Below are 24,023 nucleotides of genomic sequence, written 5' to 3' on the forward strand. Positions count from 1 at the left end.
GTTGTTTATGGAGAAAATAAGACCAAATTCTTCGGGCTCTTTTTGAGTTCGCGTATGGTTACTTCTCATACGAAAGAAATAATTACAGACTATTTAATTCACGGTTACAATTTTAGATTTTAATTTAATATGCTTATAAAGTATGATTTAGAAATGTAACCGAAGGGCTAAAAACTTTACTTTTATTTTATCGATTAATTCTGGATGCTGTTATTATTAAATTCCTTTTTTTTTTAGCTGTTATATACCGCACACATGCACATAACTCTTTGATTGCCTAAAGGGATGTAATTTTAATCTCCGCTATATGAGCTTTAAACATTAAGAACCAGTTCGACTGGTTTTTCATTTTCTTTATGAAGCTGCAAAGATTTCTCTTATACCAGGCTTTCGTTGCCCGCTAAACTTTCAAAAAAAAGTCTTGAGGCAATTCAATGCCTTTTGGCATAAACTAGCAACTACCGCGAGTGCCGACATCAATCCCCCCCCGTTGCTATAGTAACGGGTACGTAGATGCCTTTAGTTACTCCCCCCCTGCCGTTTCTCGTGCTGGAGGTATTGTATTACGCATAGATGCACGAAGAGCTTTTCACTGTCTATATGGTTTCCTCCAGATCAATAGCGGGTTCAGTATGTGCAATGACAATGGCTCCCCGAATAGAGAGGCCCGTGTGCTAAAATTTACTGCACAAAAATCAATAGAGGAACAATTTAGCGAGCGCACGCACATACGAACAAATGAAATTTGATGACGCCTTCCTTGCCAAGTTAAAGGCGAGCATAAAAATCAAAATAATTTTTATCTTTCTCTCACTCACTCTTCCTTCTTTCTTTATCCAAAATGTATACACAAAACTTTTACTAAAGATCAATCAATCCATAGCGCTTTTTTTTTTTCAATTCAGTCTGTGAAATGGATGCTTTCTTTATTTAAATATGCTACACCCAAATGTCTCCAAGGAAAATGTGGCTTTTTATACACATTTCTTATACAACGCTTGAAATGGAAAATGCTGCAATCATCTGGCCGCATATGATATTACAATAATTCAATCTTTATTATAATTATTCAGGACTTCCATAAGACACCTTGCGAAGCGTCCTATACAATACAAAGTATCACAGCTTTAAACTGATTTATTGTCTACTGTTTCATCATCCTCATAGATATTCCATTCGTAAGAGAACGGTGAGAACTTTTGTTTTGTTTCTTATTTTACCATATGAAAAATATCTTGTCCATCCGATAAATATTCTCACGAAAGCTTAAATGTCTCAATCATGTTATCCACGTCTTTTATCGCTATGATCAGCATTCCACACACACACAGAACCAGTCCAATAACTTTACAATTTGAAATCATTTTAAAAAGACAATGATCAAACCAACCATTGCACTGATTCACTTATTTATAAATTACATAATAACTTCTATAATAGCAATATTTTGTTATCTGAACATTACACAAACAACCAGAAGAAAATGCACAGTTAATTGAAACAATGTGCATTACAAGTAGGGTTGCCAGACGTCCTTTATTTCAAAGGACAATCCTTTATTTTAGACAAATTGTCCTTGTCCTTTATCGAAACGAGAAAGGACGCAATTAGTCCTTTATTTTTATTTTCCAATGCCTGTGCTTCGGAATAGCAATGGTAAATTTCTGTACAGGAGTAGGAGACGTCTGCTTCGGACTCCCAAAACCAACAAAATTATATTTGTAAATTGGGACCCGTCCACCCCAACCCGTATATTTTATTATAATTTCCCTTCTTGTTTTATTATTATTATTGACATTTTTCAATAATTTTGTCTCCTAAAAACTGTTGCTATTTTATATCCGACTTATATCCATTTATGTATTTTATTTATATTTTGACAATATGCAATATTTTAGACGCTATCTGCAGTCTATCGTGACGAACAAGGCTTGTTTTCTAAATAAGGAATTCTAGCGTGCGAAATGCCGAATCATTTAAAACGTTTCAGTTTTGTTATGTCGTTTTTCGTTTGCAGCATAGAAAAGTAAATAAATAAAGAAGCTTGTAGTTTGGGATGAATAAGCAGACGATTGCCGCTATTCACGTACATTTTTCATAACTTTGTACCGTTTGACTTATTCGATTCTTTTTATTTCTGTATTATCCCAGATTTCTTGTTATTATCGTTTCGCAGTGTTACGCTGTGTCACGCAACAAGGCGATGGCAATCATGCCTGGCTTAATGCAAAAATACATCTGTCACAGGCATTCAAGTACACCGAACAAATTCGTTTGCATGAAAATAGCAGAAGTAACACCAATTACAATCCACTGCGATGATTATTTATTCATCATAGAAATAAGTATTCCTGTTTCCTTTTTGTGATTATATAATTTTGGTTTTAAAGAGGAACATTATCATAGATAAGAGTAAGAAGAGGGCTGCATTGGAATTGTTTTGAATTGTGATTACTAAGCAACTAAGGCTATGAGGCCAGTGTATGATATCTATTGTTTGCGTGTTCTTGTGGTCGGTTTGTCTGTCTTATGGGATGAAAAAAGCCAGAATTTCTGGGAGAAAAGAATTCCGGTTATAAATTTCCCCCGAAGATTCCCCCCCATCTGCTTTTCTCTGTTTGCTTTGTTAGGGTTAAATGCTTTCATCTAACAAAGAAAGGGTTTTACCGTCGGATGAAAACCATATGTCTGCTTTATCGGTCCCACAATCTTCCTTTCCTGTTCATTATCCTCCTCGGATTCTTTTTCTAACAACTGCAATTCCCTTCTGAACCCCCCCCCCCCTACAAAAACCTTTCTATTGTCATAATGCTTCCCGGGTACTACTCTACTTCACATAACCCACTCCATCTACACTACTTAATCCTTCACCAACACACAACGTCACTACCGCCATCTGCACATCAACTGCCCATTCATAATATTTTTGCCTGTATGCGGAAAAAAAATCCTAGTTTCCCGGAGAATAAATCCCTGCTACATCCATATTAAATCGTCTAACTCACATTTGATTGAAAAATCCCAAAAGATTCCTGTAGTCAAGTTAAACATCGTGAATAATCTCTCTCCTTTTTTTTTTTTTGCTTAAAGATCTGCAAATTTTTTTTTTTTATTTGACATAAAATAATCATTTGCTTATTTGCAAATTAGCTATTTGCAAATATTTAAGAAATTTGCGAAGAAAGAAACAAGTTTAGTTTCTTATCACTAACTGATCATCTATTCATAACATCCTTAACATGCGAATGCTTATATTTTTATGTCAATTCTATCCAATAACTTTGCTCTAGTGACCGAACATGATTCCCCCCCCCCAAGCAACTTCGTTTGACTGCTCACTATCAACTAAGCCAGTTTTTTGGATCATGCCCCACCTCAACGCTTTTGATCTCCTCCCGCCCTAAGCATAATAGTCAGCCAAGTTCTGAAAAAGTATAATATAAATAGGTACTTCAAATAAAAAAGGAACATGGGTAAAACTGTTTTTAATTTGACTTTCTTCAATGAATATAAATTTTATATTACACTTTGTATATTATAAAACATAAATCGAACTGAACCCGGGAAAATAAAATCCAAGTTAATGCGATCCTTGAGCTTGATGTCTGCTGCAAAGAGTTTTTATTTGAGGTACTAATTTAGTCATTTTCAATCTCAAATCCCCATGGTCTGTGATATCTTCCAGATGATTTTTTTTTTTTTTTTTTCAGCAGCAAGTCATTTACAGCAATAAAGCCACATTCCACTAAACATGACGACGGGAAGGGCAACAGTTTTTTTTTTTTTTTTTTTTTGAAAAACTAGTTAAATTTCGGTATTTCATTTCTGTCTCATCAGAAAGCCATGCCATTGTTCCTTTTATATTGAATAAATTTCTAATAGACTCATCATTTTGCTTTTCTGAGAGTTCTTGATACTGTATTTATGTTGACTGCTATACTAGTGATGTCAGCTTTTTTTCTCGGAAAGTCAGGGTTGCAACATCGACAATGGTGAGTTTTAAGTATATCGGTGATTAGGTGACGAATGCAACGTCATTTTCTAATTGCCTCCCCCTCCGTGGGGCGTACGCCCCACGTTGAGAAACACTGAACTAAGCCAATCCAGACCGACGTGGGTAGAGCAACAAAGGAAGTCTTTTCAAATGTATTAGGTGCCAATGGTTGTGGTCATTTAATTGTATCTCGCAATGTTTGGGGAGATGAAAACCCCGATTTTCGAGAATAAACGTAATGTGCCAGTGAGGAGGAATGTATTTATTGCTACAGTGATACTCTACAGTTCATTAACACACACGCAGTTTACAGACAAAAAAATACTGTTGTTGATAGTGATGAGCAGTTGATGGTGTTGATTGTAGTGGGGGAATTAAGTAGGCAAGACGGCGAGATCTGTGTGCTATTTAAAATATTACAAATAAATAATAAAGGCAACCGACAGTTGATTATACATTTCGGACAAACCACATGTTATGTCAGCATTTCGTGGACCCTATGCGGGTCGCCAACAGCTGCTTTACTGGAAATAAAATCACTGGAATTCTAGAGGAAGAAACGCAAATAATTATCCTTATAGAAAACATAATATTTTCTTTTATTTCAACATTGCAATTGTATTATTTTTCCGTAAGAATAATTTATAATATTGTTTACCAAGAATAGCTGCTAGTTATTTTGCCAATTTCCCTCAATTATTAAAAATAAAATGTATCATTATTAGTTTGACTATTGACTACATTTAAATTCAAAGATTTTTCAAAAATACATTTCTTAAATTGCATTTTAGAATTATTTCCATAGGTTTTCAATATTTTTATAGCTAAATATGATTGAGTTTCATAAAACGAGTAAGGTACTCGTTTGTTGAAGGTACGTGTCTGTATTTAGAGACAGCTTCATATACAAACCAAAATATGTATTTCCTGGGTGTGCTACTACTATATATTTGAGATTCTAGGAATTTCTACTAGTTAATGGAGGAGAATTCAGAAATACAATGCGAGCTATCTATAATAATAACAGGATGTTCTGCGTCACTGATGTACTTTAAACAACCGGATAAAATTTCCGTTGTTTTCAATTTCCTTTAATTTGCAGATTTTTATCTTCTGCCAAGTAATTTTGCGATTAATGTTATATTTAGTAATATTTGTTTTTTTCTGGAAGAAAGATTCTAAACATTTCTGAATTTGTCTTTAAGAAAATCGTAAAATACGAGATAAATAAGAAGTTTAAATTGACAGAATTTTTTAAAATTATTAAACCCTAAAACTATATTAAAATATTATATTAATCAATAAAAATTATATTTAATTAAAATTCAATAAAAGTATCTTTTGGCGAAAAATTAATTACATATCAGATTTGGATTCTTCTAATTCTTTTTTTTTTTTTTGTTACTATCTAATGTCGTTTGGCATTATCTTAGCAAACTTCTGCCAGTTCACTAATTTGAATAACACGGTGCAATGCAATTGATGTTACAAATGTAAAAATTAAAAACGAAGGAAATGTAGATTTTCTTTTCTTTCTGCCTAACTTATCATGTATGCTTGGCTTAACAAGGGAGAAAAATTATAAGTAAAATTAAAACCTACTGTAACGTAAGCGATCTCGATTTTTTATAAATATGTTCTAATTTAAATTCAATTTTCAAGATGAATTTTCTCTAATGTTGCAGCTAGGTTGCGTGTTATGTTAGTTGCTTCAACAACTGCAAATTCCAGCGGTGGGGGGGGGGGGTTAAACATTAAAAATTATTTGAGATCATTGCCGTTTAGTGGAACTGCAGGGATCTCAGTATACAGTGCTTATATTGCGTCCAAAACGTTATGCTTGTGTGCATCTACTTTTCTTTTGCACATGCTTGCCACAAAAAATAACTAAATTAACCAAGTCACATAAAATGTGTGTATGTGTATATATTTTTTTTTCAGCATCATAAAAAATCGTGTTCTATGTTTATAGTAATAAATAAATATTTTGATAGAGTAACTTAGCCCCCTAAGGCCAATCTAGAGTGGAACTTTTCAAGCCAATTTAGGCCTCTAATAAGGAAGGTGGTCTCACAGCTATAGACAGTCATCAACATCAATGCCCACGGCGGGATTTGACTTTTTAGATTTTTGGTGGAGAGCGGGCACGTTAACCATTTGGCCAATATGTAAACGGATACAATTAATGTCAATAATTTTACCCATTTGCACAGTGCTGTTAGTACAATTACAAACGTGGCTTCATCCCAATAATACACGATTCCATGATCTGACAAGCCAAATGACGTGTATTTTCCGATCCTCTGCCTTTTTTGTTGAATATTGGTTTGTCTTTTTGGCTTTCTGATCTAAGCTGCAACTTGGTAAATAATAACGTGTCAATAATGAAGACGATATGAAACCAGATTCTGCCGCTGTTTTTTTTTTTGTTTTGTTTTGCTTGTTTGTTTATGTTTTTCCAAACTGAATATTTATAATAAATTACAATTATTACGAAAGAAACTGTTGCTATTTGCAGTACGAAACGCAATAAAATAAATAAATAAATGCTGAATCACGTAATGCACTATTAAAAGCCTTCATAAAACTTGGTGTATCGTCTGTCAGTTTTCAATAACAACTGTTAAAGAAAGTTGAGATCCTTTGCTTTTGCAAGTTATTTAATAATAACATTACTCGGCAAAAGCAAACAAGAATCATTAGCATTACAGCAATTTGAATATTGTTGCTAATTGCCGGTGGAGAGCGTCACTGAGAAGGTCTGGCCTTTCTACAGTTTTCTATCTCTTTTGTGCTCGTTCTCTTAAGAAATTATTTCAATGAGTCCCGTAGAATAACCATCCCTGAAAGCCTCAGGAAATTAATTTGAAGGCGAACAGAAGCCAGGAAAGAGAGCGCGATTGGGAACCAAGACATGAACAACAGCCCACTACGGTAAAAGCCGTTGCCTAGGCAACCGCTGATCTTGATGAAGAGCGGTCGATAAAATATTATTATCCGTGTGCAAGCGTAAGACCTGAAGCAATGTTATGGCATTTCCCAACAGAGTTCTCGTTTCATTATTAATTAAAGTCTTTTTTTTTGACGTACAAAATATAAACTACTATTGAAAGATTAGGTTTACCTAATCATAAATAGCAACCTATGATGACTTAATCGAAATAATTATAATGATTTTTGTTATTATTTTTATGCTCTAACATGGCTATTGGGATTGCAAATTAAAGTCCAACACATTCACTATTGTATTCATTATTATTATTATTATTACACGACCCCCCCCCATCATGGGCGTCCGCAGAAAATTTTCCAGGGAGGAGCAAAGCTTGTAGACAAATAATTACATCAATAAATTTTTATTTAATTATTTATTTTATTTTTATTTTTTTCACAAGTAGATCCCGGGGGGGAAAGTGCCCCGTTTGCACCCCTCTGCGGACGCCCATGCCCCCATGGAGTCTGTGAACTTATTGCGGGAAGCCATTCTAACGTATATAACATTACATAATACTCTCCAACTTCTATTACCCACAGCCAGCAGCGTACAGTATCTAGATTTTTAGCGCCCTTGGCAAAAATCGTAGCTAAGCACCTTTTATAGTGTGACAATTTCGATAATCGGTAAAATATCTTGCCACTGGCGCCTTTGGTAAACTACCACAATACCGAAGCGTTTCTATGCCCATAAGACGGTAATTTTGTCCATTATTTGACTCATGGCAGTAGACCACTCCAGCGTTAAAATGTATTTTATCATCTACTGTTTATCAACAAAGAACTAAATACTTCACAACTAATTGGGGAAAAAAAATAATAAAAAAAAATCCTCCTAGCACTGCACATGTTTAAAGCAAACAACCAATATCAAAAATGACGCACAATTTTGTGTTAGTCAAAATAAACTGCGATAATCTCTTTATTTCTCATTTCTATCATATCTTTATTATTTGGCTAATTTGGACCCTCCCTTTTTATGATACTGCTTCTCTGGAAGATATATTATTCTTACCGAGTTTAATGTTTATTGGTTGTAGGCATCGTTACATATATAAGCTTAATATTTATTACTCTAGACGCCAGTTTAAGCGCCGTATAAACTGGTTGAAAATCGATGAAACAAACTTAGTACGAAAGTTTTCAATTTTATTTATTTTATTTATTTTTTTTTTTTTGGAGGGGAATAAACTTTAAAAAAATTAGTACTTCTGTTTAAATATACATCAGTTATTTAGTTTTGTATTCAAGTTCTTTATCAACAACGTTTACTGCAATTCCTAGAAATTTAATAATAATAAAAAAAAAAATTGAATAAACATATCCTGTTCGCCATTTTGTCTGTTTTACGCTGACTCTTGAAAACCCTGCTTTCTCCACAGTATAACCACTCGGACAACTCACCCATACAGCGCCTTCCACAGCTTCAAGCTTACGTACAAGTTGTCCAATCAGAGCTCTGTACTGCCACTGGTATAAACAGCTTTACCAGGTACCGGTTGTAACGGCTAGCTTAGCGTTCTTTGCCCCTGTTTCTCTGCAGTAATACTGCATGCCAGGGTTAGCCTCATTACTGCCAAAATGGGGGTGGCAGTAACTACGCCACACGATTCACATGAAACAGGATTGTACTACCCGCCGCTTTCAACGGATGACTCAAATAAAGTAAATAGCGTTCACGTTAGAGTGTACACATGGGAAACGTAGAAGTAGAACACGAAATTATCTTTTGCGCTGTGTCTATTCTCTTGTTCACAATTGCCCGCAAACGTAGTTTATATATATAAAATAAGTGTCAACAAAAGGCAAATAAACGCTTTGTTTGAATCGCTCAAACGGATATTACACTGCACAATTTCAATACGTGTTTGTTCTTTGTGTTCCACCTGAGTTCGCGAAAGTAAAATAAACGAATAGCAATTTTGTTTCTTTATTTTACTTAGAACAATTTTCTCGCTACTATTGAAAATGAGAAAAATATACCCCAAAAAATAAAACAACATAAAAAAAAAAATTCGTTTTATTATTCTTTTGTTTGGCACGTGACTTCAGTTTCTCATTTTCGAGTTCTGTTAAATCGGATCTTCCATGGCTGATTTATTTATAATATCCGCAATGGGGGTATCATAACGGTAGTGAATAGTGACACAACAAGCTTGGTTCCACAAAATTTTATTTATTATTATTATTATAATATATATATATTACAATTATAATAATTGTTATAATATTATTATTATATTTTAGAATTAATATTAATTAAAATTAATAATATTAATTTTAGTATTAATATATTAATAGTATTATTTTTAATTAATAAGTAAAAAAAGGTAGTAATTATTTCATTTAATTACTAATTTTCATTATGTATTAAATAATAATGACAAAGGTAATGATATATTATTATTATTATTATTAAAGTCAAGAGAGAGATTATTTGCATTGCAGTGTGCGAGACTATATTCTGTTTAATAGAAATCTGAAGTGGTTTGAAGAAAAATAAATATATATGTCCAATTAGCTAATCTTTTTTTCTATGCATATTATTAATATTATAATTCTTCTACCTCTCATGGGGAAGGACTGATATTTAAAAAATAAAAATAAAATTAGGGTTACACCGAATGCGCGTACAATTTAAGAAAGGAAATACTAATAACAGTATTGTTATTAGTATAAAAGGCAGATAAATATTACTAAAATATGGCGTATTATTATTCAGTATAAGACAATTTCTCCCCACTTGCTCAAATAATAATAAAAATAATCTGTTTATTCGCCGATTATTCTGTGGTGTGATAATACACAGAAAGCAGTGACAGAAAGCGTAACATGTCATGGTGTAATAATACACCATGACATGTCACGCAATCAGGGTGGAAGTGGGGATAAGTAATAAATAGTTTATTTTCTAATCTCTCTTTGATTCGATAAAAAAAATGCTTTTAATGATTTGCGCAATACAAAATGAATTACACAAATCGAAACAACAAACAAACAGACAAAAAACTTAAACATGTTATTTTAATTATTTTGTTTTGCCGAAGCTACAAGAGTATAGGTTTTCTGTTTAGGTTTGATTTAAAAAGAATGGAAAAATGGGCAAGTGGAAATAGTAATCTGAAATGTGTAATATTGTATCAACTAAATTTCAATTTTAGCAAACGCCTTTCCAACGTGGGGAGGGGGGGGGATGCATTGCTAGGTTTTTAGGCTGCTGCATCACCGTCGTAAATTCCTTAAAAGCTTCAAAAATTATTATTTTGTTCATAATAAACTAGGTGTAATAAACATTTTTAGCACCTTTCCAAATATAAATATCGCAACATTCTTTGTCTGCAGTGCTAAACATTATTAAATCGCGTCAGGTCAATCGACGATTTCAACACACGCACACACGAAAATAGTGAAGTTCAAGTACTTGCGTTTACTCAGCTGCTTTCTGGTATTGACATTAAAGAAATTTCGATTTCGCTGTCATGTTTAAATGTAAATAACAGTAGTGCTAACACATGAGTTAAAAAAATAAAAAAAAGGAAAGGATATGATAGGAGAAAATCAAACCTTTCATGTTTATAAATAATAATAATAATAATAATAATAATTCAGAAAGCTTGCTCTAGAAATCGAGAGGCGTGAGACCTGGAGTGAATGTGGTAGTGGTGACTTCACACCTAGTGATGAAAATCATCTACTACCTAAAACATTCACAAACCTCCATGCCACCATTTTGCTTAAAACAGACAAATTATGTGAAGTCTATTGGAAATTGCTTAAAATTTATAAAGAATATGGTTGACTGGGGGGGGGGTAGTGACCCGTTTTCCAACCAACAGGCTGTAGGTTTGAATCCCAATACAAGCACCGATGTTTTATGAATGTTTAAAGTGGCAGATGAAAATCTACCTCATCACTTTACTTATTGAAGGCTATAGCAGCGTCACCTCGTTACCCTTACTTCACTCACATTACTAAGGAATGACAGGTTTACAGCCTTTCGTAGGTGGAATTATTATTACTATTATGTGAGGTACCTCCATGGAGTCAAAAGACTCCATGGAGGTACCTCATGGTGGAATGCGTTGCATTCCACCCATTTACAACCCCTCCAATCTATCTTCGTAGGAGACATCCCACAGGGCTGCACCCATTTTCGTAACCCGCCTCTGAATCCTCTCCACCATTTCCACATCACCAAGAAATCCAGGTGACCAGATCAATAGTCCAAATGAGGTCTTATTAAAGCTTTATAAAGTGGGACAATCACTTCCTTATCCCTGCTTGTCAGTGTGTGTTCCTCAATAACCATGTAACTGATGTGAAGTTTTGCAAACCTTTGCAATATGCCCTCGAAACTTAAGTTCTCTGTCCACAATAACTCCCAAATCCCTAACCTCATCAACCGCCTGCAGTTCAGTTCCATCAATATAGTAAACAGCATGTGATCTCATCCTTCCGAAGTACATCACCTTACACTTGGCCACATTAAACTGGCAGTCATTTAGTTTAGCCCAAACCATCAGCCTATTTAAGTCATCCTGTAAAATATCCACATAATCTGAATCAACTATCGCTCTTCCCAGTTTTGCATCATCAGCCAACAAGTGGATATCTCCTTTCAAAATATTCCCAATATCATTGATGTACAAATTAAATAACAGAGGACCAAGCACTGAGCCCTGAGGCACACCACTAGTCACCTGCCTTCTACTGGACTCCGCTCCACCATAAACCACTCTTTGATATCTATCCACTAGCCACCCTCTAATCCAAATCACTAGTCTCGGATCCATACTCATTTGCTCCAATTTATGCAACAGAGTTCCATGCGGAATCTTGCCAAATGCCTTTGCAAAGTCCAAGAAGATCAATGAAAAACGATTTCCTTTATCCAACTCCATTGTTCGTTCATTATAGAAAGTGAGCAAATTGCTAAGGCAAGATCTACCCTTCACAAAACCATGTTGCCCCTTATAAAGTATCATATTGCTGTCCACCCAGTCCTGAATTGTAATTTTTATCAATTTCTCCAGAACCTTAACCACCACTCCAGATATACTGATTGGTCTATAATTTGCTACCTCAGTCCTGGATTCCCCCCCTATGTAGTGGAATAATTTTCCCCTCTTTCCACTCAATTGGGACTTTACCAGAACTGAGGCTTAAATTAAACAGCCAAGTTAGAGGAGGTGCTAATTCTCTTGCGCATTCCCTTAACGCATGGGCCGATATGCCATCTAACCCAATCACTAGACTCTCATCAGTCAGTGACACGTCCGGCACTGCAATTCATATATAAGGGGTGGTGAATACCTCATACTGCAGATAATTGATATTTCAAGTGCTTCAGTAAAATATACTGAAGCACTTGAAACTGACTGCATCAAATATTTTAGGTATTTGAAATATCAAGTGCCTGAAATGTGGAAAATTAATATTATTATTTTATTTATTTATTGACAATTCTACCCCACGCAAGTTTGTGTACCTGTAGTTAATCCGGTAATATGAATGTAAGAATTAAATATACCGGAGTTCATACCTCTGGAGAACAAAGAGCTTTTTCCCAACAATTTCAAGTTTGTAATAATAAGTAGGATTGTGTTTTCATACCGAGTGATAAAAATTATTCACCACCTAACTTGAAGCAAGTACATGTTTCAAAACACTTTATATTTAAAAAAATGTGTGTGTGTGTGTGTTATCAAATCAACTCAGCGTATTTTTATGTCTGTTCTCTTTCATTCTGCATGATACATGGATAAAAACTCCGTAATTCCGGGAGATGTTTCGTTAGTGAGTGATTCCATTTGTCCATCACAGTGATGGACAAATGGAATGATGTCAGAAAGTACTATGAATGCACAAAACTTGATTTAGTTTAAGATATGAAATGTCATTATGACATTAAAACTGTTTCCTCTTGAATGTCATTATGACATTCAAGAGGAAACAGTTTTCCTATGGCTGTAGTATATTACTAAATCTGTCATACCTAAGTTTGTGTTATGCCATTAGAAACGTTTAGGTAAAAACTGAGGTGTTGCACTTCTGTATGAACTGCGGAGGTTTGTTTTTCTGCGCTGACGTGTCTGTCTGACTAAAGTTCTTGAGTGAGATAATGAAGTACTGTATTACTCGAGTTTTCTGTCTGACTCATACATAAAGTACAGTACTTGTTTTTAAGTGTTAATCATTATGTTCTTGGATTTGACAGTTACAAGAACCAAAAGTGATTTGTAACTGTTGACAATTACAAATCACATGCTGATCTATCAATTAGGTCAGCATCAGAACGACTGAAATAATTTTTTTTTCTTGTTTTTTTTTTCTTTATTTCTCTCTTTTTTTTCCCTTTTTTTTTTTAAGTTTTGGAGCCCATACTAGATTCAGTATTGTATGTATCACTGCTGACTATCAGCTTTTGGGATATCCAAGTACTTTTGTTTATTTAATGTGAAGTTTTTTTTGACTCTGCATTACTGAAATGTAACTCAGTTGAAGGTGAGTTAGCCGATCTCATAAAGAGATCCCCCCCCCTCCGAAACTCGAGTGTTCCATTCTTCACACAGGCAAATTGGCCAAGAGAACACACGCAATTTACAGGCAAAAAGTACTATTGATGTGGTAGACGATAATTGTGCTATAGTGCCGTTGTGTGTGTAGCTGGAGGATTAAATATGGAACGATGAGTTGTGTATAGTGTAGTAGAGATCCTTCCTACAATTAGTCGCGTAATAATAATAAGCTTCATGTATAAAGTGCAATTAAGGAGAGTGACACATAGTGATTAAAAAGAACATGGAACAGGACTATAAACTAGTTGCACATCGAAGAAAGAGAGAGAATGTGTTAGTTTTTAGCTTAAAAGCTCTGTGACTAGGAAAGTCTAAAAGACGTGGATGACAAGTATGTCGGTGCTAATATCCATGTACTCTCAAGAGATCATCTTGCATTTCTAGTGGTCATTAAAAACTTTGGAGAGGTTGATTAAGATTGGGTAGATGAATATCTATGGAAATCAAGACGTGCCTGTTTGGGTCTTGCTCTGTAGCTCAGTTAGTATAGACAAGCCCTTTGTTTGAAAAAAATCCGGGTTCGAATCCCGTGTGAGGAACCTTTATTAAGTCTTTTCAATCAGATGGTGAGTTAGCCGGTCTCATGCGGAGATAGAGGGTTTTTTTCCCAGATATCCGGTTTTTCGTCCCTCAAAACAGTCCCCGTGAGCATACATATGTACAGAAAAAAAAATACTCGCCCTTGGGGGGGGGAATACAATAGTGGAATGGCAAGTCCGCTACATTAACTGCCTAATAAGTCCTAATCAGAGGGCTCAACCCGCATCGGATGGACAAGGATTGGATGGGTTTGATAATACGATGATAGTTGTAGTAAACAAAGGTGATACTAAATAGTGATTTTTTTTCTTTGAAATATGTAAAGGCATTTAGCATATTATGCAACAAATTTCTATTGAATTAGTTAAAATGAAGGTGGATATTAAAATCACGGTTTTAATAGCTGACATTATGTTAAAAGCATTAGCAAGTTGCATGAGTTTGTTTGGATTTACGATCGTCGAAGCAACTAAGGCTAGGAAGCCCGTGTGTTGTGTCTGTAAATTGCGTGTGTTCATTTCGTCGGTTTGCATGTTTTGCTGAATGAAAAACCGGAGTTTCCAGGAGGGAAAATTCTTCCATCTCTGCATTAGACCGGCAAACCTACCTTCACTTGAAAAGTCCTAATAAAGGTTCTTGTTGTCTTAGACAGAATTCGAACCCAGGTCTTTGCAAACAAAGGACATCGTCGAAACCGACCGAGCTACGGAGGATCCCGGTGATGATGAGAGTAGTTCTAGAAAAGGAAGTGACAAGGGCCAATAGATTTCCGCTCTTTTGATTGCTAATTTTTAATTTATAAATTAATGGTATTGAGTTAATATCAAAGGATGCAAAATCACTCCAATAAGATTTGAATAACCTTGAATGTACCATTTTTGTCCGATGAATTAGAAAATAGCACTTCAGCATGACTAACTAGAGAGTATGCTTTGAAAAATTTGTAAATGGTATAAAAAAAAAATACCCCATTAGGTAGGAGGAATATTAACAAAATTATTTATGAAGTTCGAATTTTTCAAAATATTTATATAATCCCAAAGTGAATGGATCCGTTCAGATTTAATTAATTTAAAAATAAATGGGGGGGGGGGATGTTTCAATTAACTTTAAAACGCCAAAGAAATTACTCATCATTCAAAATGAGAGGATTAATATTGGAATGATTTAAAAATACTGTCCCAATTTATCGCCAATCCTTACAGTATGTATTTATTGCGGAATCTAAACTTTATATACTGGATACTTTTCTTTTCCCATTTTATATTGATTGAAAACATTAATAGTTACGGAGTATTATGTACAAATTTAAGAGAATTAGAAAATTGTGACAAATCGCATCTTTAATATACTACACGTTAATGGAATAAAGTCAGCTTTTATTTATGGCTTGTTTAGATTCCAACAATGATATGGTAGATATCAATGTTGTATTTATGAAGTCAAGCGAAGTAAATGGACTGGTTATTTATTTACGAAACTGTACAGCAATGGGAATTCTTTAAAATGTTGCAAACGCCAGGAAGACAAATCGAGTATTCTGAAATTTAGTGCTATCGCATTTAATTGTTAGGCTAATACTGTATATTAGTTAATGCTTATTGATTGTTGTTTATGTTAATATAAAACTCGTGGAAGGTAGAAAGAGTAGGTGCTTGTACTGAAATAAATACTTAATTTTGTTAATTATTAAAAGACATCTATCGCATAAAACTATATACATGTATCATGACCTTTTCAACTGAAAGTGAAAAGGTTACAGGAGGTGGGAGGGTTCCTCTTGTCGGAAACTCTTTTTTTTTTTTTTTTTTTTTTTTTTTTGAACCAGGCTGCTAACTTGCTAGGTGAATACATTGCACACAAAAATATACGTTTACGCATATAATTTGAAACTCGTTATTCTAAATTTATGGTTACGAAAGCCAATCGTAGTTTAGTAATATTATGATATTATTAATCTTAATATTTCCTGAGCATTTCGTTCATTTTTTATTTTAAATTACAATCCTAGATCCAGGCAATGCAAAAATTAATAGTCGAAGAAACTAAAGCTAGGAGGTCACAATATTATGTTGGTTAATGCGTATTCTTCTGGCTAGTTGGCCTGTTTTGCGGGATGACATATATTGAGACTGATTCCAACAGATTACTGAAATACTCCACAATTATTCTGATCCAGACTGACGTTATGAATTGAAATTCTATCAGATATGGCGATGGTGAGTTCCGAAAACGAACATCTTATTCCACATCCTCAAAGATAATCAAATGAAATTGCGAACTCATATTTTTGGAACTTTTTCAAGCTATGCAACAACTCCTGAGTTCGCAATTTGTCTTGTTGCCAACAAACACGTGCCCGGTTGCATGGCGTAACATCCCTGTGAATGAATACTTCCTATCCGTGTAAGGTCAATGATAATGGTTAGGCATGCCATAGTATTTTACTGGTATCGAAGAGGGGGGGAGTTAAAGATATACAAAGAAAACATTTTCAAGACCATCACTTAACCGCGATGCATTCTTTGGAGTAAGCGTGACAAATTTATATCTCTTTTTTTTGTTATTCTATCCCTGCCTTTTGGTCAACGTGGCCTTAATCACAACCAGCTGTGACAAAGACAAGAGGAGCACCAGAAGCTGGAGAAAGAGTGAATGGAGTGATGAATCCGGTTCCTCGTTTGTGGTTTGTTACCACTCCCATCATTTGAGTCATTGTCCGACACATTAAGGTGCACCTCCTTGCAATCCTTGGTCGTACCGCACAGTCATTTGGCCAAGTGTACCACGTCAGTTGAACTTAACGATCCTCTAGATCCCTCAGCCTCTCTCCTCGGTTGTTTCCAGCCGCTACTCGACATCGATTTGGTGTTTCTATTTTTCACGGCATTCTCGGTATAGTCGAGAAACTGCTGCACGTGGCAATCCTAGCAGGGCAGCAATTTCCGAGATATCCTTCCCGGTCTGTCTTGCCCCCACTTTTACCCTCTATTTCTAGTCAGATCACGACCGACCAATTCGCCCCACTCTCTTTCGCTCGCTCTCGCCCCCTCTCACTCACGCACGCGTGCAAACGCAGATACTATCCCCAAGGAAGCATGTTTATACCATCTGTTTATATTCGGTGTCTAACACGTGTTTCAGTTGCGTGTCTTCTGGTGAACTGTATTCAGCATGAGTGTTATATAATATTTGACCACTGAGTGTCAGAATGCTCATCACAGTATAATGGCTAATCCTAAAGATTTTGATTCCAGTACCATATTTGATATTTACTTTTTAATATAACATTTTATATTAAATAAATAATATAAAATGTTATATTAAAAGGTTCACGGAGTTCAGAAATTTGAGGAAGATTCAAAAAAAAAAAAAAAAGTCCAGAAAAAGAAAAAAAAATCTTCAAATTAATTAAGCCAGTATATTTGAATTATTCAATCTAGCAATTAGAACATTTTAACAAACTCATATTACATGCGTAATAAGAAAAGAACAAAGAACTAAAATTTTATTCGAAATCTTTCAAGAGATTTATTCGAAGAGATTTCAAGAAAAATAAAAGCAATGATAAGAATGTTACTGTATCTGCAAATTGTATAGTTGCAAGCAGGGCCGGATTTAGACTTGCTGAGACCCTAAGCTATACAAAACCCAGAGGCCCCCCTTACTGTTTTAAATTACATCAGCTGGTCTTTTTTTTTATTTTTTTATTTGAGGCCCCGGCAGATTGCGAGGCCCTAAGTTGTAGCTTTTTTAGCTTATACATAAATCCGGCACTGGTTGCAGCTCAGCATGCTTGTTTACTTGGTTTTCAGTAAGATTGTGAAATCTGTTTTCATAGATGCATTATTAATATAAGAAACAGTGGCTCACAGAGATCTCCCTTCCCCCACCTCAACCCCCGCCTTCTTACACGAAGCACTATGTTTATTGTTCAACGACACTTTAAAAGATTGTTTATTTTTATTTATTATTTTTTGTTGTTGTTGTTATGATGCAGCGATTATATCAAGAATTCAGTTTATTCCTGTACAAACAAATATGAAGCAAAGACACTCAGTAAATTATATAAAATGCTATCCGATAAAAAAAAAAAAATTAGTTACTTCTAATATATCTAATCGAGAGTTATCGTTTAATAATGTCATACTTTTTTGGGGGGGGGGGAGGAAATGCGATCGAACCCGCAACCTGTTAGAAAATTACTGTTAGCATTCGATGATGATCTTGATTGCCCGGTGTGAGCATACCTGACTTATTTGAGAGCTGAAGTGGTTTGAAAAAGTTCCATGTTTGATATCCGCGCTATCTAATCCTCAGGAATACTAAGTCTTTCTTTGGGGAGAGGAATGACATTTCAGAAATTATTTTCTTCATCCTCATCTCTATTCGCTGGGATAGTTTTTCTCTTTCAGAATTCTGCAATGATTACAACTAAGACGTTCAAGGCAACTGTCTATTAAAATGGCTGAAAGGTTTTATTTTTATTTTTCAGATAACAGTTGTAATTCGTTGACATATTTTAAAAGTCAAAATGTGTTGTATAAATCCAAAAATTTGCTGAATAATACAAACAGAATTCAGACATTGATTTTTAATAAAATAAAATTTTTAAAAATAAATAAAAAATTGGGAGGGATCAACGAAATTTTGAGGTAGAAGAGTGATAAGCATTCTTCATAAAGGACATAAAAAATACTAGGAAAATACCTTCAGGTCATTAAATGTACGGTAACCTCCTCTAAATATTCAACCTAACAGAACTTTCAGCACACTAAAAAATTTCCAGTCCAATATATTTGATCAAAACAAATACAGCGATTATTTTAACATTTCAAACAAGGCAAGCGGTTGTTTGCACATTGAAACCTGTGCAAAATTTGTCTTTCTAGTTCCCCTCCCCCTAAATAGGAAACTCTGAGTACTGTAAATATTCTTGGAGAGTATCTGTTTACAGTATTTATTTTTAAAATGTATCGTGGACATGCATAGATGTTGGTGAATATCTTTTAAGTGAGAGTTTACAAATTATTTAACCTCAATTCATCGATATCACCACCGAGAAGCTGGCATCCCTGAAATCAAACTTTTCTACCTGAAACGGTGACAAAATTCTTTGCAGATTCCGCAACTTTTAAATTCATTGCCAAAGACTCACAGTCGACGAAACAAGGGTTCAATAATAACCCGTAATCTAACAATTTCGTTTGCAGATCCGACAAAGAGATAAGGAACCATGCTCCATTCACGCCAGAACAGGTGTCAGGCATTATAAAGTACAAATCTCCTGTAATTTACTTTTATCAGATAAAGGTTTAAAATATTGAACGCTGTGAATAAAAGCCGTTTTACAAACAACAATAGAGCAACCGGAAGAGAGACCGGAAGTTGCATCTCCCTAAACATAATTTGAATGGTATGAAACAAATCATAACAGGAAAATATCCACACGTTCAAATAACTCCACCCACCTTATCAATGCAATGTCGACAATCATCCAGCCAATTTTATATTCGTAAATATGAGTTAAAACGTGTTCGATATTGTATTACAGGAAATAAAGCTGTCGAAACATACAGCAGGGAAATCAACTTAACAGTTTTACATATTATTTCATTTTTACAGTTATTATCCATAATATTATATTACATCTTATAATTTATGTTATCTAATCCAACTTTATTATTATTTATTTATTTTAATGTAATATTAACATTTCATTATATATAGTTTAATTCTCATCATGGCAAGAGAGGAATCTTTATATGAACTTTTCCAGATTAAGGCGAGTTAACCGATTTCATATGAGGATAACAAGATTTTTTCTCCTGAAAATTCGGATGTTTGTATTCCTCATACAGGCGCAAGTCGACACTAGTACACACGCAATTAAGAACAAAACGTATTATTAATATAACAGTATATGGTTGTGGTTGGTTGGTTGGTGTGTGTGTGTGTAGCTTGTAGATAAGAGCTTTGTGTATAGATTGAGGATTAAGACGGTGGACTCTTTGAAGGTGTCGCGTAATAATAATAATATTATTATTTTAATAATAATAATATTATTTACTTTAATTCCAGTTAATTATTTTATATTTTTATTCTTTTCACCGTATTTCATATTGTTTATATTAAAATTAATTATTAAAATAAAAAAAATTTATCAAATTTTAATGAAATAAACAATAATTGATTCAACATTATTTATGCAAAAAGTATTAATTAAACATTAATTAATAAAATTAAGAATTTTTAGACAAAGCTTTTCCCTACTCCTTAAGGAAGCCATTGTATTTCATTATTTATAAAGTAGTTTTCGTGTGCTCACTTGGTCTAAATAATGCTAATTGAATAGTCTTGTTTTTCTTTGGAATTATAGTTATACAAAATTCGCTTTTGATTGCTCTGTTGTTGTTAATTATTATTTATAGATTTGTAATTTATTTACAATAGGAGACATTCAAGTTTATTTTTTCCTTTTGAAATGTGTCTTTGCTAGAAATTGATAAAAATAGCAATGAATATGTCGAAAATTATCACAGAAAAGTTGGAATTAGTTGGGATAAAAATTATTAGATGAAATAGTTAACGAGCTACTATTCATGGGGGGGGGATATGGAACACAATGAACAGCCATTTTGAATTGACCAGAGAAAGAAAGTAATCTGTTTATTCGATGATTTATCAAAGAATTTATAATATTGCAAGCATTTATAATCCAAATAATAATGATACTAAAGAGAAAATCTTTTAAAATATTTAAAAAGATTATTTAAAGCATTCTGCGCAGGATATAATAATGTATTAAGTACATGCAGTTTTCATTATTATTTATTATCCCAACACCTCCTGGAGGGAAGGTTTTTTTTCCCTGGCATTTGGCGCCTGTTCTCCCCCCCCCCCTCCAGCAGCATAGCATACAAGCTACAAAGTAAATCACGTGATTTCAGTCAAAGCCAACGAAACACATAATGGTATTTTATACACGTAACAAACGCATAAACAAAAAACATTGAAAGGGAGAGAGAAATCCAAAAATAATTCCTTTATTTTTAAAAGCTAAATACAACTTTTAAAGTTGGACAATTTGTCATCTTCATTTAGCTGCAGAACTTGAAGAATTCCGTCCCTTTATGACACAACTAACACATTTTCTGATCCTTGCTCTAAAGCAAGATGGTGTGCGCCGTTCATGCATTTCTCCAAAACTGGCTCTTCCAGTCTGCAGAGAATTAATCGATATTTTTCCTGCGGCAACTCGTCATTCGCAAACCAATCGATATGTCACCAAACTGTACGATAACATAACATATAACTTCTCATATAAGAAAAAAATGGGATGGGTGGGTGGGAATATTTATGAATATTTAATCATATTGAAATATAATATCATTACTGTAATTGCTATGAAAGAGAAAAATGCTTATTTTGCTTTGCAGAAGTATTATCGCCACTCAACTATTGTGTTATCTTAAGAATATGTTCGTACTAAACCGAATTCTTTTTACTGTTCAATGTTTGTTTCTTTTGTTCAGATATGGCGCATGATTACATGAGTTGACACTTTAGTAACTGTAGTGGGTGCTAGCCAAGTTACTTAACAGTTCTCAGCCGAACTGGGAAGAGCCTCTTTTCTCTCCTCCCTATGACTAGGCCTTTCGCCCTTAGGGTAGTCGTGTACTGGATTTGGCTGAATGCTTTGGACTTATCATTCTCTTTCTCCTTTTCTCATCATCCAACTTCTATGCCTGACTATGTGTTAAAACAGGTTTTATATGGGAATTCTAGGATTGTTATTTACTTGAAAACCCTGTTTAATTTAACTGAAAGAACAGTCTTTTCATGTCCTATTTTTTTTATTTATTTTTTATTTTTTCTATAAGCATCTCCTACAAAAGAAAAAAAAAATCAGCACTATTTCATAGCTACATTTTATATTTCTTTTATGTAAAAATATGTGAATTTTTCAGACGGAGAAACAATGACAACAACAAAAGAGCCGCTTGATAACTAATTTGGGAATTTTATTATAATATTTATTATATTTGTCATATATTATTAAGTTACGAAAAATACATACACGAAAGCGTAATAACATACGTTAACCATGAAATTTGAAAGAGGCAACTTATAGCCAATATAAATATTATATATATTGTATATAGAGGAATATCATTTACTTCATATTTATGATATTTATTACTTTCAGTTCCAACTGTTAACTCCAGTGATACATACTTTTTGGGACTACACCTCATCAAATCGCGTGCTTATAGTTTACTGATAACTGATAACTGATGTGGCATGATGGATATCAGTCCCAAGGACTCCAATCCCTTTGTCTCTATGAAATAGTCTTGCATTAAAGATTAGCGAGCACTTGGCTCACCCTATTTAGAGCTGTATGGAGGAACCTGAACCGATAAGGAGAGCTGTTTTCGGGCGCTTATGTTTCCACCTGTCGTGTTCGTCATAGTTAGAAGATTCTCGAATGAGTTGATTTGGATGAACAGCTGCTTTGGCAAAATAAGCAGCAGCACTGTTATGGAGGAACGTGGGAATATCTGGAATATCGGCATCACGGTGCAAGAGAGCATTTCTGACAAACCACGGAGCGTTAAAAATCATACGGAGGCACTTGTTTTGAATAACTTGTAGCTTGTTGATGTTGGTGGGGGAAGTGTGACCCCAGGCTGGAGATCCGTAAGTTAACGATGGTCTGATAATTGTTTTATAGATCCGTAGTTTGTTTTCAGTGCTAACTTGACTTCTTCTATTGAGGAGAGAATAGAGTTGTACAATTGCAGAGTTTGCCCTTTTGCATGCATAAACTATGTGGGAGTTAAAGTTTAAACGGTTATCAAGCTGAATGCCTAGATATTTGGTAGTAGATCTCCATGGGATGGCTGTGTTAAAAAGTTTAACTTCTCCAGAGTGAGATGCTTGTCTTCTTGTGAAGAGAATGGCAGTGCTTTTATCGGCATTTACAGATATTCTCCATTTTCTGAACCAGTCCTCCAATTTTCTTGCTGCAGTTTGTAATCGCTGAGTAGCTATATTAGGCCTAAGAGATCTGCTAAGAATTGCCATATCATCCGCATAACTAGCTATAGTGGTTAGTGATGTGCTAGGAACATCAGAAACAAAGATGTTAAAAAGCAGCGGTGAGAGCAGCGAGCCTTGAGGGACACCAGCAGTGATTTTTTTCATTGAGGATCGAATTCCGCGCAACTTGACCTGGATTTTACGGTCCTGTAGAAAGGAGTTAATAATTTTGGTAAGGTAAAGAGGGATGTTGGCTGTAATTAATTTATAGATGAGACCTTTGTGCCACACCTTATCAAATGCTTTTGCAACATCTAAAAAGATAGCTCCTGTATGCTGTTTCCAGTTAAAGCCTGTAGTGATGAATTCAGTCAGTCTGTGAATTTGCTGTGTAGTGCTATGGCCGGTACGAAAACCAAATTGTTCTTTCGGAATTATGTTATTTTTATTCACCTCCTCATTAAGTCGGTTGAGAATGACTCTTTCTGCGATTTTTCCTAAGCATGATAAAAGACTGATAGGTCTATAGCTCTGTGTCATTTGAGGTGCCTTACCAGGCTTGAGAATAAGGAATATATCAGCTTGTTTCCATCTTGAGGGGAAATAATTTAATCTCAGAATTGCATTAATAATGGCTACTAGATGCATGACAGCTTTGTGTGGGAGGGCTTTAATTGTTTTGTTGGTAATTTCATCTGGACCAGGGGCTTTTTTGTTTTTAAGCTTCCTAATGATTGAATAGACCTCTTTAGGTGAGGCGGGACAGATATTATCACAGCTACAAGGTTTCCGAAGCGCAGAGCGTACACGACGGTGTATCCTCTCTATGAAGGTCAGATCAGCATGCGTATAATTAGGACGGCACTGAAGCT

The 24,023-nt window shown here is 34.5% G+C and overlaps 1 protein-coding gene across 1 annotated transcript in view; it reads left to right on the top strand.

Annotated features, from left to right (window-relative positions):
• LOC150109528 (zinc finger MYM-type protein 1-like) overlaps positions 1-18,622 on the top strand; it is a 41,135-nt gene extending 22,513 nt beyond the window's left edge. Inside the window, exon 2 of the mRNA XM_090402581.1 lies at positions 18,602-18,622. Coding sequence (XP_090258707.1) covers positions 18,602-18,622 — 21 coding nt within the window. The remainder of the gene's footprint in view (positions 1-18,601) is intronic.
• Positions 18,623-24,023: the final 5,401 nt, after the last annotated feature.

This window comes from Typopeltis vanoorti, chromosome 2, assembly GCF_054136105.1.
Source record: "Typopeltis vanoorti isolate ZY-2024b chromosome 2, IOZ_Tvanoo_1.0, whole genome shotgun sequence".
Classification (NCBI taxonomy): domain Eukaryota; kingdom Metazoa; phylum Arthropoda; class Arachnida; order Uropygi; family Thelyphonidae; genus Typopeltis; species Typopeltis vanoorti.